Source organism: Rhinolophus ferrumequinum, chromosome X (assembly GCF_004115265.2).
Source record: "Rhinolophus ferrumequinum isolate MPI-CBG mRhiFer1 chromosome X, mRhiFer1_v1.p, whole genome shotgun sequence".
Classification (NCBI taxonomy): Eukaryota; Metazoa; Chordata; class Mammalia; order Chiroptera; family Rhinolophidae; genus Rhinolophus; species Rhinolophus ferrumequinum.
This window is the reverse complement of record NC_046284.1, coordinates 114,989,957-115,006,715: the sequence shown is the minus strand read 5'-3', so window position 1 is coordinate 115,006,715 and position 16,759 is coordinate 114,989,957. Positions and strand designations below refer to the sequence as shown.

The window sequence follows — 16,759 nt, the reverse complement described above, 5'->3', positions numbered from 1 at the left end:
GAAGTGATGTGTGACACAGAACATTTTCATGATGGAGGATGATTGATAGCACACTTTAAAACACACCCTCGCTCAACCATAGCTCACACCCAACTGCACCAAACAAGTTGAAACTTGTCACACACTGTTATTAAGGTTTGAGGCGCCACTTCCCATATTGAAGATCCCTCCCTTTCCGTTGGATGGCACTGGGCAGCAGCATTCACCGTATTTTGTGGTCACAATGGAAAGGCTCCGTGTCACACATCACTTCTGTTACAGCAATTTCTGTCAAATAAAAACATTATGGTGTGTCCTCATCCACCTTATTCACCAGATCTGTAACATGTGACTTCTGGCTCGTCCCCAAAGTCAAAATGACCATGAAAGGGAAATGTTTTGAATCAATTCAGGACATCGAGGCAGCCACAGCAGAGCAATTAAAGACGCTCATGAAAGAGGACTTCCAGAACTGCTTCAGAAAGTGGCAAGAACGATGGGATAAGTGTGTTAGAAGTGAGAGGAGAATTTTGAGGAGGATTAATGGTAACGTGTCTTTTAGTGTAATACGTTTTTTTTTATTTAAACATTCACCATATTGTTTGATCACACCTAGCATACAGCATGATACCAGAAAAAAGTACTGGAAGAAAATACATCAAAACAATAACAATACCTATTTCTGGATGGTAAGATAACTTAAGAAGTTATTCTAACTTTTCTCCTTATACTAATCAGCATTTTCAAAATTTATAACAAGCCTGTAGAAAATGCTCTACGGAGGAGACGATGAGAGTTTAAGTGGTCCTGATTTTAAATTGCAGACTTTCATTTTTTAATTTTTTTATTGTTTTATTATTTTTTTATTTTTCAGTTACAGTTTACATGTGATACTATTTTAAATTAGCTTCAGGTGTACAGCATAGTGGTTAGACATTTATATAATTTATGTAGTGATCCCCCCCAATTATTCTAGTACCTACCTGGCACTACACATACTTATTACAAAATTACAGACTTTTAAAAGTTCACATTAAGACAGAGCTGAACTACACTCCTGGGGAATACTGATATAGGTGATTATAGTTATTCACTAGAGTTATGTTCCATAAAGTTGCCATGATCACTGAAATAGCGAACACTGAACCACTGCTTCTGGAGAAATACAGGGTTGGGTCCCTCCGGTCACATTTTCATCAATCAATCAGTACATAACCTTGTTTTATATTTGTTTCTGTTTAAAGACACCTCATTTAATATATATTGTTGATGAATTAACACTGAACTCACAGCCAAGAGCACTCTAACTCTTTTCTGAAGGAAGCGTATCTAACACATGTGTTTTCTCCATAAGGCACCTCCCAGCCTTCTTGCACTTAGGAACACTAGACAGCACTTCAGCACTACAGTTTGGGGGCCACTTTAAACAGTGAAATCACCAACACAAAGCACTAAAATGTGAAAAACGTGGCACTGAATAGGCCTCAAGAAGGACGTTTGTTTAAATGTGAGAGCTGGAATAAGAAGGCAGAACACCACCTTGTTCATCCTTCGCTGGGAATGAGCATGCACATTGGGCAGGTCTGTGCACACCCACAAATGTCAGCGCAAGCACCAGAAGTACTGATTTGGGGATTAAAAATAAATTTTAGCAATAGTTTAGTGGTTACCAGAGGGTAAGGGGGGAGGGGATAGTAGATGAGGGTAAGGGAGATCAAATATATGGTGATGGAAGGAGAATTGACTCTGGGTGGTGAACACACAATGTGATACATAGATGATGTAATACAGAATTATACACCTGAAATCTATCTAATTTTACTAACAATTGTCACCCCAATAAACTTTAATTAAAAAAATAAATAAATAAATTTTAGCAAGTAGATGAATTCACAAATACAGAATCCACAAAATGATGAGGATTGACTATAACTAGACAGTTTTAAGGAAGATTCTTACTCAAAAGAAGAGTCAAATACCAATATTCTGCAGCTGAACTCCTTCAGAGTAGTTTAAAGTTGAGTTTACAATTTGTAACAGTCCCCCTTTCCATAACAGAAAGGAAAGCAATGTGTTTCATCATTCATTTTATATATTGTCTTCAGCAAAAGCCATCTCTTTTTATTATCCAATTAAATGCAGCCAGTAGTTACTGAGTATCTCCAACTAGAGAACATGGGGATATGTGGGATTATCTTAGGTGAAGCAATTTACAGTCCTTTTGGGCATGGCCAGGGAGGTGGCGATTGAGGCAATTCCTAACTCTCATTCAAAACAGGCAGAATATGACTGAGGCCACCATAGAGGTGTAATGTTCTAATGTGCATGAGATTGGTAAACATATAATGCTATGGGGACCAAATGAAGGAGCAAGTGCATCCACTTGTGACTGTCTGGAAAACTTGATGGAGATAGTGATATCTGAGAAAACCACGAAAGATTAGTATAATGGTGACTGGGGCTGTGGGATGGACTGGTGAGAATGTCCTGACACCAGAAGCAGAAGAGCATAGTGGGGACACATGTTCTAGAACCAGGTCAGAATCCAGCAGGAATGTAGGGTAGGTGAAAGAAATGAGAAGAACACTGGAAGGCAAATGGCTAAGTGAGGAAGGGAGATCTAACTACTTTGGTCCTTAACACCATTTCCAGAAGCTTCTTGGTTCATTCCACCTTTACCCCACAATGGTGAACTCTTCACTTGTCCATCTTTTGCCTCGTTAAGTGGACGGCATACTGGAGGCAAGCCGAGGTCAGGCCTCATTATTCCTTAGCCTCCCTCCCTCTGCCTTCTCCCCACACTCCTCTACACCAAACATGCACCCTAACATACAAAAGATCACCCAACACCAATGCCTGCATGTCACCAGCTTTCAATATTTACTCATTCAATAATTGGCTTGACAAACACACTAAATCTTTAACAAGTCCTGGTCTGTTTCCCCAAAATTACAGCTTTTTCTCATGCAGCAGATGGCTAAACTTTGTAACTAGGAAGTAACTACTCCTGTATTTTTCCAGAATTATGTATGTTTGGGAAATGGGAATCTTTGAAAGTGCCATAATATTATATTACACATTTTTATTTCTGTATCTATCTAAAACTTAAAACAAATGTGCAGCAGAATCTCTATAAATTTTACAGTTAAATTTATAAATGTACATGTATGACCTTAAAATCCTAATTTTTAGGCCTGTTCTATTTCAATCCCTTGGTTCTATAAAATTCCCTAGAACTGGGTTTAAATAGTTACAGTGTTCTTGGATTGTCTTTTGGGTTTAAAATATTATATTACATGAGGTTAAACATTTCTGAATAGTCTTGAAGAAAACTAAGTTTTCTACATAAAATTATTTTAATCACATCTTAAATTGCTTCTTCTATGTACAATAAATTTTAATTATATAACTATTCTAAGAAGTCAACTCTTGCTCTTTATTAACTACTCAAATAGAATGTCTCCAGTGGTACAAATTCAAAGAATATTAAAAACAGTAAATATTTCAATTTTAGTATACTTCATGTAAAATAGATAGTACAATTCTCTGGTAACCAGTCTACAGCCAGGAACTGATAAATTAATTTTTGCCTATTATTCATTGCTCTTAAAATTGAATTTTCTATAAGAAATGATTACTAAATTTAAGAACAGAGGCAAGTTTTAAAATATACACTTTTGCAGACAAATGATATTACTTACTGTTTCAAAACCTCGATGTGGGTGATCAGGAAATCCACCTGGTCTACCACCTTTAAATTCATCGAACAGTAAAAATGGATCCAGATTTTTTAACTGAAATAAAAATAAAGTTCAGCAGATTATATATGCCTTTTCAGCCATATTACTAGGGGCTACATTCATGAGCAGATCTAGGAAGACTCACTGAAAATTACATAGCCAGTGAGCAATTTTTAGCGATGAAAATTGCTTTGAGGAAAGAACTCCTTACACACAGACACACACACACACACACACACACACACACACACACACACACATTCACTAGTTAAGTTAGAGTTGCCATTTTATGAGAAGTGTAAAGAGGGAACAAACATTTCACGATCGTCTAAGATTTAAATTGTCAGGCACAAACTAGATACAGTCTATATCCTAAACACATTCACCACCTCATGGGGGAACAGACTAGAAAGTCAATGACTGCACAGTGATGATAAATGCTCTGAAGGAGACACTTACATATGAGAGTGGGGTGGGATCAGGGAAGGTTCTACCAGGGAGGTGTCACTTAAGATGAGGCTTGAAGGACATGTAGGAGTTAATCAAGTAGAAGGGAAAGAGGAAGAAAATTCCAAGAAAAAGAGCACAGAAACAGACTGGCAAGTTTGAAAAAACTGCAAGGAAAGTACTCCATTGGGGCAAAAGTTGCACGTGGAATTATGATGAGAGATGGGCCAAGGAGAGAGGACAAATCTCAGAGGAGTTTGGGTTTTATCCTGAAGGTGATAGGTTTTAATCGAAGGTTGAGATGATCAGATTTAGAGAGATCACTCCAGCAAACATTTGGAAGATGGTTTGGAAAAGGAAGAGAAAGGAGACAAAGAGTATTGGAAGGTCATTTCACTAGTCCAGGCGAGGACAAAGACTAATGTAACGGCTGTGGTGACGAAGAATGGCAAAAAGGAAGAGCATTAGATGACTCCCAAACTTCCAGCTCTGGTACCTGGGAGGATGGCAGGGCCATCCAGAAACACAAGGAACATAACAGAAGCAGCCTCGAAATAGCCATGGTGACTTTTAGTTCACACTGAGTTTGAGATATCAACATGTTATCTGTATATAGAATTTGAATATTTAGTATCCAGTATATTGTGCAAAAGCTAGACGGCAGCTAAAGATAAATCTCAAGTTCAAATGAGACATAGAAACAGATTGAAATTGCTTTGAATCTATGGACCAATTTGGGAAGAACTGACATGTGTATAGAGTTTTCCCATACATAAACATGGTTACCTCCATTTATTTAGGTCTTTTAAAATGTCTTTCAATAGGATTTGTCATTTTCTCCATAAAGATATTGCATATACTTAATTCTTTCTAGCTAACATACTTTTTAATGGTATTATAAATAGAATTTTAAAATTATGATTTTGAACAGTTTGCGGCTGGGGATTAGAAATGTGAATAGAAAGGCAGTTATGAACATTTCTAAATTCTTACTAATTTTAGCAATTTACTCATAACTTCTTTTGGGTTTCCTTTGCAGATATTCATAGCACTGGTATATTTATCAATAAGCTTTTGCCCAATAGCTCACAAACAATTTTTTTGCTTGCATTAGATTAAAGCTGTGGCAGGCTGCAGTTTTTCTGGGTTTTGCTGGGCTTGGCTGGCCTCTACAAGTCTTCTCACTCTGGGTTCCAACTGAAACAGTGGCCACTATGTAAGAGATGCTTTTCTCATAGCCAAGGTCAAGAGTAAAAGTGAACCAAACCAATCGGGCACAATCACATTAACACATGCCATTGGTGAAAGCATGTGACCTGACCAAAACCAAAGTCAGAGAGGAGGGCACTTAAACCCTTCCTATGGGACTCAGAGGTAATGCAGCTAAAAGTGGGTGGGGGTATATAATCCTAGTGTAGGGAGGGAGTGAATATTTAGGAGTAATATTCCAATTAACACCCATAAGCAAATAACCCAGTTTTTTCCCCTTCATTTTAAATACTTATACTTTCTTTTCTTCTCCTTCTCTTTTTGCAAGCTAGCACCTCTACAACAATGCTGAGTTGAAATGATGGTAATAGACGTCCTTGTCTTCTCCCTAAGTTTTATTGGTCCAGGTGGTTTAATGCTGGCTTTCTGTAAATTCCTTTCATAAAGGCAAGGAATTTCCCTTCTCTTTCTAGTTTATTAAATTTCTTAAAGAATAAATAGATGTTGAATTTTATTGAATGCTTTTTTTGTACTGATTGAGATACTTATGTTTATTTTTCCTGCTTAAATCTCTTAATGTTGGTAAATTACATAAATAGATCAAACTAAATTTACCTTCGTCAGATTATCCAAATTTGGACATGGTATATGTTTTTTATGCAATGCTGTACTGGGTTAGTTAAATTTCACTTATGATTCTTGCAAAAATATTTATAAATGCGATGTAATTATCCTTTTACTTGCTGTCCTTGTCTGGTCTTGTAATAGGGTGACACTGCTTCATAGAGTGACTTAAGGACTCCTGGGACCTCCACCTCCTGGAGAGTCTGTGCATTACTGGAATTATCTGTACCCTAAATGTTCAGTAAAATTTGTCTGTCAAGTCATCTGGACCTGTTGTCTTTGTGATGAACTTTTAAAATATTGATTCAATTACCTTAACGGCTACAAAACTATTCAGATTTTCAATTTCTTCTTTCTCATTGATTTTGGACTCTATAAATTTCTCTAACTTCTTATGAGCTCAGCTAATTAATTTTAAAGTTATTTGTTTATTTATTTCATGGTATCTACTCTGTCATATTGCTAGAAATGAAAGTATCAAACCCTCTTTTTGTCTGTCTCTATTTTCACTTTCTATGGAACAAACACACATGCACATATATACATGTATATTGCACACACACACATACACACACACATTCAACAATCTACTGCAAGTTTTTTCACCTAACCAAGTCTCAGTCTCTTCACTTTAAAATGTGAACTGTGACCCATATAAAGCTGGACCACCTTGTAGCCCATCTCAGCCCAGTGTTTCATCCAGTCCAGTATTAAAAATTGAAAAACAATTTATTGAACACTCTCACAATTGCCAAAGGGGGCTTCAACTTAAACTAATATTTAAAATCCCCCTTACTCCTCTCCAACATATATCTGCCTCCGATATTTCCATCTTCTCTCACTCTAACTCTTCAAATCTCCTCGAAACGCCTGGAGACAGCTCTTTCCTTTTCTCCTCTTCCCCCCTCACCTTCTGAATTTACCCTTTTCTCTTCCACCAGTAACTCTGCCCTTTCCAGTGAAAATCCGATTTTGGATCCTTTCAATTTTATCCTGTCACTCATAGCTCCATCTCAGCTCAATGAAAGCTTAGGAATGGGAGTGGGGTTGGAAGAGAAACGGTTGAAAATTCTCCTACCTTATAATATATATTTTTCTTCTCAAGGATAATATATACCTTGAAGGATTGGAAACAATGAAAAGTAGAGTATCTGGTCCAGTGCGTGAAGCACTGTAGGTTCTACATAGATGGGTGGAGCTGTTACATCATGCTGGCCCTATAAATCTCTGGGCACAACTTCCCCAGGGACAAAACAAAGGGTTTAGAGCATGAAGATGGTTTTCTAGTTCTATACTGTTGTAGTTCTATGGAATTAAAATATGGGTAGAGATGAGATATTTATTTATTGCCTCTTGGTATCAAAGAGTTTCATATAAGCAAATACATCGTGCTGTTAAATAAATAGTGAAGAGGGTCCACTCTTTCTAATCCTACCCTCATCACCATCCATCACCCACAGAACAGCAGTTATGCATTGTTTGGAAAATACTATTTGTCATATATTGATGGCACATTTAATCCTTCTGATCACCAATCCATGACATACGGACACACACACAGGAAGGAAGCCAGCACAAGGAAAAGACTGCAGAAGCCAGGGGCTGGTTGAGGAAAGAATCAGAAAGATGAACTGTTCAACTGGTCAAGGGATGGGGGATTAAGGTAAGAGACATTCTTCCTCCATCAAGCAAGAGTATCTTGCATTAGACTATTGTACTAAAGTGTTATTTGCAGGCTAGGTATTAGGCCTTATCGAAGTTCCTAAAATTCTCTAAACATTTGGCAAATATTCAACATTGTTAAAGAAACATGTTCTCTGTAGATAAGATCTGATTTATATGAGCATTCTAATTTCCTGAAATGTTTGACTTGGCCCCCAACTCATTCACATCTTTCTCTCTTTACATGTTAAACTGATGATCTTTCAAAATTTTTGAACCATATCAGAATTACCTTTCCTTCAAACAGCTCCAAATCTTTTAGCTGCCAAATTCAGGCGGCAGCTTCCAAGCTATTTCTTTTGATCTTGAGAAGGCAAGTCAAAACTTGTAACCACCACCCCCCAAGCCCATGGCACTACCATAATAAAGCTCCAGAAGCCTGGCATTTTATTTAAGTCAGGAAGCACCAGAAGTAGCTACCAGGAATGTCAGTTCCTTGGGTATAGAGCCAAAACTATGCTTTTTTTATGATGCTCTGCTGAATCTAGAATAATTCTGTGTACATAGAAGATATTCCACAAACATCCTAAGTGGTACTGGTTTAGATGCCTAGCTCTCTGGCAACTAGATGTGGTCACATGACTGAATCTGGCTAACAAGAGGCATGTAGAAGTTGTTGGGTGGGATTTTTAGGGAAATACCCTATAAAAAGAGGATGGACAGCTGGCAGGTACCCTTTTGCCTTTCCCCCTTCCTGCCTTCTGTGTCCGAGAGCAAGCAAATGATGGCTATTGCCGCAACAGCTATCTTGGGCCATAAGGTGACACACTACAAATGTACTAAGAGTGAAGAAATAAGATAGAGTGAGTGTGGGTCTCTGGTAAGTGTGAGGCGTCCGGGACTACCCTGGGCTGCCTACTTTGGGCTTTTCAAAAGACAAACACAAATCCATACATGAGACCCCCCCCAATAGCCCACAAAAGGCCAGCCTGCATCAAGACAATATGGCAGCAGCAGTAGGGAGAGGCCCTTCAAAGGCAGCTCCAATGGGTCAGCCTACTTCCTGGGCCTACTCAGCCTCTAGACTGGGGCCTGAGGGTAATGAGGAGAAGGCAACAGGAAATTGCCAGCACATGGTCCAGACTGAGAAGTAGATGCAACCGGAATGGACTTCAGCTGTGACTTCCACGCTCCTCTACCCTGACTCACTACCTACAGACCCTGATAACGGAGAGTGCCACCTACAGAGGCTCTACCAATCAGAACCAAGGTTACTTGATGCTATTAAGGCACTCATAATTTTTAAGTGTGATAATGGGATTGTAGTTATATTTTTAAAAGTTCTGATCTTTTAGAGACACAAACTGACATATTTCTAAATGAAATGATTCACTTCAAAATACTCCGCAGGAAGAAATCGATGGGGTGAGAGATGGAATAAAATTGCCCATAACTTGATCATCATGGACATTAGGTACATGGAGATCCGGTATACTATTTTCTCTACTTTTCTGTTTGAAATTCTTCATAATAAAAATAAATATGAGCGGCCCCAGGAGAATCGCATTCCACCAAGGAGTGTCTGGTGGGAGGGGGCGTGGGGCACAGGGGCAAATGCAGATGACGAGCAGGTTTTCCACGCGCTGGGAGCACAGACGAATAATCCGCTAACATCATTCTACGCAATCATTCAAATTCCAGCCTGGCTGGCCTGGCCCACATATAATTGTAATGAAAGGTGTGAGCCAGCTCCACTCCATCTCTTCTTGACCATTCATCACTGAAAGGCTCAGGGAGAGCATTGTAAATTCCGTACCTCCACATTTACAATCACAGGGAACAAGACACTTAAGGCCACTAATGTGAAACCCTGTTGTAAGTTCTATGTGAAAATAGCTCGGGCTCCCAAGTTTATGAGATGTGTCTTCAGTGACAAATCCTTGGTGCAAAATGTTTGAAAAGTAACTGCCTTGAAGTAAGATAGATGCTTTCCTTCTCTGCTGATTGGACGGTTAGGAGTCTAACTTTCTGGCAAGTCGGTAGTGTGTAGAGTGCTAAACAAAATAGTAACACTCTAAATGGCCAAAAGTAGGGCCATGAGTAAGAGACTAATGGTATGCCCATACACTGGAATGTCATAGCTACTGAAATGATGTTTATGGACAATTTATAATAACATGGGAAGTGCTTATGCTACCATGTTAAATTAAAAAATGAGGATACAAAACTGTTTATTCTGTGTAATCACCATGATGTAAAATATACAATTACACGGAATCTTTTTTTTTTTTTAAACACGGAATCTTTAAAGCATAGGTTTTCAGCCAGAGACTCTTCGCTAAGCACCATGGATGGAATTCAGGGTGGCTATAAACTTGGCTGGGGAAAAAATTACATCTTTATTTTCATTAACCTCTAACTGATCTTTTTTCTTCTGGATTTTTCTTGTAGCAAAATATACATAACATAAATGTTACCATTTTAACCATTTTTAAGTATTGTGTTTCCCCCAAAATAAGACCTAACCAGAAAATAAGCCCTACCATGATTTTTCAGAAGACATCCCCTGAACATAAGCCCTAATGTGTCATTTGGAGCAAAAATTACTATAAGATCCGGTCTTATTTCCGGGGAAACATGGTCTACAGTTCAGTGGCATTAAGTGCATTCACATTGGTATGCAACAGTCACCATCATCCATCTCCAGACTGAAATGTAACCTTTCCTACAATTATGAAATGTAATTACAAAGCCACAGTAAATTACCAGTACCTGTGACTTTGTCACTAATAGAAATCAAAGCTATTTTCACATCATGTTACAGTTGTTGCAGGTATATTGAACTATTGTTTATGCCCCTCAAAGCTTTGAAATTAGGTAGTTAGAACTGCCGCCAAGTCTTGTTATTTAGTGTAAAATTATTACATTATGAATTTGTGTTATAATATTTTGCTAACCATATTTCAATATACAAGTTTTCCTTTGTAATCCTATACATTTTACTTTATGCATTATTTTGAGAAGGAATTGATAGGTTTCACCAGACCACCAAAGGGGTTTACAAAACAAAAACAAAACCTCAGCAGACATGTTTCTGATAGATGGAGTAATTAAAGTGTTAGCTACCCTCAACATATAATAATGGGTTTACTGATGGGTGTCCGAATTCTTTACAACTGTTCTGTTCGTGATGTGGCCTAGTAGAATATGACACCACATCTATCTGCATCTCCCAACATCTATTGTGCATTTAGCCCATAGAAGAACCTTGTTTGCATCTATCTTTTGAAAACAATGTTTGATGGACCTCAAAAGACATTCATAGTTAAAGACGAAGCTAATGGTGGAAAGAGCATGAGAATATCAGAGCAAATTTTTAGAAGAGGGACAAACCAACTTCACATTTCAAAATGAATCCATTTCTCTAATATACTTCTTCATCTATTTGCATTTCATTAATCATCAGGAAAATGCAAATAAAAACCACAATGAGATATTACCTTACACCTGTTAGAATGGCTATTACCAAAAAGACAAGCGATAACAAGTGTTGGCAAGGATGTGGAGAAAAGGGAACCCTCATGCACTGTTATTGGGAATGTAAAGTGGTGCAGTCACCATGGAAAACAATATGGAGGTTCCTCAAAAAATTAAAAATAGAACTACCTTATGACCCAGCAATCCTACTTCTTGGTATTTATCCAAACAAAAATCCTAACTCAAAAAGATATCTGCACCCCCATGTTCATTGCAGAATTATTTACAATAGCCAAGATATGAAAACAACCTAAGTGTCTGTCCATTAATGAATGGATAAAGAAGGTGTGGTATGTATATACAATAGAATACTATTCAGCCATAAAAAGAAAGAGATTTCTCCATTTGTGACAACATGGATAGAACTTGAGGGCATCATGCTAAGTGAAATAGGCCAGACAAAGAAAGACAAATACTGTATGATCTCACTTATATGTGGAATAATTTTAAAAAGCAAAAATAAAAACAAACAAACAAACCAAAAACAAGCTCATAGATATAGAGAACAGACTGTTGATTGCCAGAGGCATAGATGGCGTGAGTGGTGGGGGTGAGTGAAATGGGTGAAGGGAGTCAAGAGGTACAAATCTCTAGATATAAAATAAGTCATGTGATATAATGTACAGTACGGTCACTATAGTTAATAATACTGTATTGCATATTTGAAAGCTGCTAAGAGAGATCTTAAAGTTCTCATTCCAAGAAAGGAAAAAAAAAACCTGTAACCACGTACGGTGACAGATGTTAACTAGACTTATTGTGATGATCATTCCATGATATACACAAATATCAAATGAATCATTACGTTGTACACCTGAAACTAATATGTCAATTATACCTCAATAAAAAAATATATCTTTTGGAATCTGGTATGGTGCTGGGCACAGTATTCTCTGGGCTCTAACCACCATTTAATACCTTTCTGTGCATATAAGATTTTCTTTTCCACAAGTCTCACGTCTCCCATAATTTTCAAATGAAAGAGCTCTCTAATGCTGAAAGACATCTGCCTTCTCTGAGAGCCCGTACTTTTCCTCCACCACACGAGGTCCACAGATTTGGGTCCCGGCGGTCTCTCCATGAACCCAAATCCCTCGCAATGGCTGACTGGCCAAGGGTAGAGATCTGACCCAAGCCAAGCCAATCAGATTCTCTCTCCTGGGAATTTGGAATTGGGATCCCGAGTTACTCCCTGGTGCTTCGACTTGTGGGCATAAGATGGGTATGTTTGGTGATATGCATGCTGAGGCTGACAGATCCACCCAGAATGGGACGTGGGTATGCAGAGGGGGCAGAGATGCTTTACAAAGCTCAGCTGCACCTTCTGCCCAGGACCTCGGTATCCACATTATACAAATTCCCTTTGGGCCGGAGCTGGTCCGTGAGGGACCCCAAATGCTAAATTTAAACTTGGCCTCCATGCCTCTCCACAGAACAGCTCATGATGGTCTGGGCCCTCTCTTCCCAAGTTTACCCTCAGTGTCCCACCAGTCCCTTCTGCAAAAAAAGCACAAAACAGCCACCCAACCGACATACCTCGGGTCTGCCAATGCTTCTGCGTACCCGTGCTCCAACCCCTTCCGACTGCTCCCGGCTGAGCACCGAGAGGGTAACCTTCTTGGAGGACACCATGTCGAAGTCTCAAGAGTGTTCTGATGCTGATCTGTAGAGGACAGAAGGCAAAAGGAGGGACAACAAAAAAGAGCAAGTCATTGAATCCTAAGTCCCATCCAAGGACTACGAAATAAAGAATATTAAGATCAGACTTGCCCAAAATACTAACAGCTACAATTTATTGATTGCTTACTATGTACAAGATGCGGGTTAGGTGATTTAAACAGCAATCATGATGGCGAACTCTGTGAGTACTTACGAGGTTCCCAGCAACTAATTATTTACAATTTTTATCTCATGTGACCCTCCAGCCATCTTCTATGAGGTTTAGCAATATCTGCCTGTGGGGCATTTACTAATCAGCTTCATGAGCACTTTATCTGCTTTACCTTTTTGAAATCTCAGCCCCACTCCCATCCCCTGACCCCATGCTGCCCCATGAGGCAGGTGCTACCAGTGAGGCTGAGAGATTTGCATGGTGACATAGAGAACACGGAGAAAAACCAAGAGGTCTGTGACTCTCCAGAATGCTGAAGATTTGGCATTGAAAGGGATCTTTCAGGGTCATCAAATTCAAAGACCCATCTATCCCTGAAGTTCAGGTCCAACTTTTCTGGCAAGAAATCTTTGTGTTTTCTCATTAAGTCTTCAAGAGCATAGAAAACTAACTCATGGAGGAGGTGCCTTGGACAATGCATCCCAGATTTCAGGACTGAGCTGTACTCCTGGTTCATTATTCAAAACTGTTTCCTCCTGTGGGTCTAAGTTCTACTCAATGGAATATCACAGAACAAGTACAATCAGTACAATCAGTCCCTTTTCCACTTCAAATGCTTGCAGACAGTACCCCCAATCCCTAAAGCTTTTCTTCAAGCAAAATATAATCCATTCCTTTAAAGATTCCTACTCAAACTAAGAGAGATGCTTTAGCAAGAAGCATAGACCCTGGAGCCAGACAGCCTGGGTTTGCATCCCAGCTTCACCATGTACCAGCTGTGTGACCCGGGGCCAATTGCTAAGCCTTTGGTTCCTCAGTTTTTCCATCTGTAAAACAGGGGTAATAAAACGAGATCCTCTACCTCAGAAGAGTGTAGTCAGCGCTCTAAGGTCAACTGCTATTATTCGGAGCACTCTAATCAATATTGATTGGGTGCTGGACTGTGGGGCACAGAAATGAGCTCGAGCCTCAAAGCCCTAAGGGACTGTCATCACCTACATACACGCAACTCGGATGTGTTTTACCCCCCTATGGACTATTTCTGGGTCCTTCCAGACTCCTACAATTAAATTCTATGCACGTAAAGAGCCGGTGATTGACTTCCAAATCTCAGTGCTTTGCAGAAAGAAAAGCCGCCCACCACTTTTACCAAATTGCAGAGGACTGCTAAGCATCTCTAGTCATTTCCCTCCGAGACTCCCCTAGGCGTCTAAAGCGGGCTGGGGAAGGTGGCGCGGTGCTGTTCCCTGATGCCCCGCACCCACCCGCGCACCCCGCGGGCGCCTGGGTACTCACGCAGCAGCGGCGGCGGCTGGAGCCTGTGCGGCGGGGCAGGTGCGGGCAGAGGGCGCGAGCGCAAGGAGGCAGCGTGGAGGGCGCAGCCGCTCACCGTGACTCAGCACTTCGCCTTTTGCTGCGGGAAAGCAGGAGGCGGGGGGCCCTGGGCACCGCGACACTCCTTATGGACACACCGCCTCGCGGATCCATTCGCTCCGCCCTCCCTTCTCCCCCGCCCTTTGGCCTCCGCGCCCCTGCCCCTCCCGCCCCTCCAGCCGGGGAGAGATGCGCCCCCGGCCTGTGGGGGCCTTGCTTGGGCCCAGCAGGTGTTCTGATCAGGGTGAGGGTCGGCGGTCGACTCGGTAGGAAACCTGTCTTTAATTGGAGTCCGCTTGTCAGGCAACCCACTGAGCCTGTCTACCCGCGTTCAAACCTGCCTCCACCACTTGTTAGCTACGTGACCTTGGGCGGGTGGCTCAGCCTCTCTGGGCCTCCGTTCCTCCACTGCAAAATGGGGATGGTGGTGATAATACAATACAACCTCCCGGGGTTGTGACGAGAATTAGATGAGCTTGGCAGGTCTTAAGCACTACACAGTTGTTTGCTACATAAATAAATCGCCTGCTATTTGCCACTTAGAATGGGGTGGGGGGAGGCATTGGAGAGTTTTCCCAGGGGAGTGCGGAGTTGCAGAAGCCAGTGAAGGGATCTAGTTCATGCTGGGATTCTTAATGTCCTCTAAACACCAGAAATGAGTGTGGCTGTTTCAATAAAACCTTCATTATGGATACTAAAATTTGAATTTCATATTGATATGGGAGAGCTCCCACACTACAAAAGTTTTAAGCCTCTCTCACTATAGAAATTTTAAGCCTCCTTTTCCTTAGTTTCTTAGCCGCTTAACCCTGGGGTTTGATTACTCTTCTTATCAGTTTCTGAATCCTAAAGATTGCTCCTAGCCTGAATCACAGGATGTTTCTCACCCGGCCTCAGATAACTACTTAACAGCCTGTGACTTCCCAACAGCCCCCAAGCTATTCCGGACCTAACTCTTGGCCATCCCAGAAACCAAATAGATGTTAACATTCCCCTAGGCCAGTACACTTGTTGATTGTAATCGTTGAAGCTGAATGTTCTTTCCAACCCGTTCTGGGCTCAGCTCCGGGACAATTGACGCCACCTAAATGACTGGTTGAATGGCCACAGGATCTCTAGAGCTAACAGATTTATTAAAATCTATTTTTCCTCATTCAGGGGCCTTGGGGATACAGAGGATACCCCACCAACATTGCCAGTTGCAACCAAAGAAGCCAACATGGTCTTCCAGGCGGATCTTGAGACCCCTCATCTGAGATCAGATAGGGTGAGAGTTCCGTGAATCCCCCAATAGGTAGGGACAGCTATACGCCCCTGCCCAGCAGGAAGCGGATACCGAACAACAGACCTTCTGTCCCTCAACTTCCCATAGAGATTTTATGAGGATCACATCTCTCAAGGAGAAAACAAGGCAGGCAGTTAGAGCATGGGGTCTCTGCACTACCGCCCAGAAGACCTTCCCTCTCTGTCCGAAACTTCCTCTTTTCCGTTGTAAACAAATGGGTACAAGATACCCAACTAGATCAAACCGGCCACTCGCACCTGTGCAGTTTAAAAAAGATTAGGTAATAGCCTCTTGTCAATCACAGGTGTGAATCAAGTGGTCCCATGCCAGGAAAGGAACAGCCCATCCTAGAGAAAAAAAAGGATAAAAACTCTCCAGTCAGAGCCTTTTGAGCCTCTTTTGCTTGGCCCGCTCCAAACTCTTTGGAGTGTACTTTTTCTCCTAATAATGTCACCTTGGGCCCTTGAGCCATTCTCTACTGCTCAGGTCCGCTTCTATTTCTTTGAAGTGTGCTATCTCTTCTAATAAACTACTCTTTCACCACTTTATTTCTGTGTCTCGTTCAATTCTTTGCTCCAGACACCAAGAACCTGGACATTACGCCGAGGACTCACTCTCCAGTGACAATATGATTTTCACTTGTCAAAAAATGTTATTCCTCTTTTGATTTTTTTTTTTTAATTTCCACCACTTAAAAATGGAAAAACCATTCCTAGCTTGCAGGTTGTAAAAACTAGGTGGTGGGCCAGACTGGGCTGCAGGCCTAGTCTGCAGACCTCTGTTCTAAAAGTAAAGGTTATTAATGGAACAAGGACCTTCCCCTGGATTCTTCATACGTCGGTGGGGTTCAAAATCCCCTCCCCAACTTACTTAGATGATTCAAGGCTAAATAAAATAATACATGTGAGCATTGAAAGTTCTATGAAATAATAAAGCATTGTGGCTTATATCATCATCAAATTTACTTCTGCAACTGTCTCCAAATAAAGTAGAAGCATGGGCTCTCTGGCAGTTTGTAATTCTTAGTAAATGCTTCTGCCTTCCTTACCAAAAAGTTCAACATTTAGCCGA

At 40.6% G+C, this 16,759-nt stretch overlaps 1 protein-coding gene across 1 annotated transcript in view; it reads right to left on the bottom strand.

Annotated features, from left to right (window-relative positions):
• The window catches only part of PIR (pirin), a 90,089-nt gene extending 75,618 nt beyond the window's left edge, over positions 1-14,471 (bottom strand). Inside the window, exons 1-3 of the mRNA XM_033118789.1 lie at positions 14,326-14,471; positions 12,735-12,856; positions 3,681-3,773 (exon numbers count right to left, since the gene is read on the bottom strand). Coding sequence (XP_032974680.1) covers positions 3,681-3,773; positions 12,735-12,830 — 189 coding nt within the window. The 5' untranslated portion in view covers positions 12,831-12,856; positions 14,326-14,471. The remainder of the gene's footprint in view (positions 1-3,680; positions 3,774-12,734; positions 12,857-14,325) is intronic.
• Positions 14,472-16,759: the final 2,288 nt, after the last annotated feature.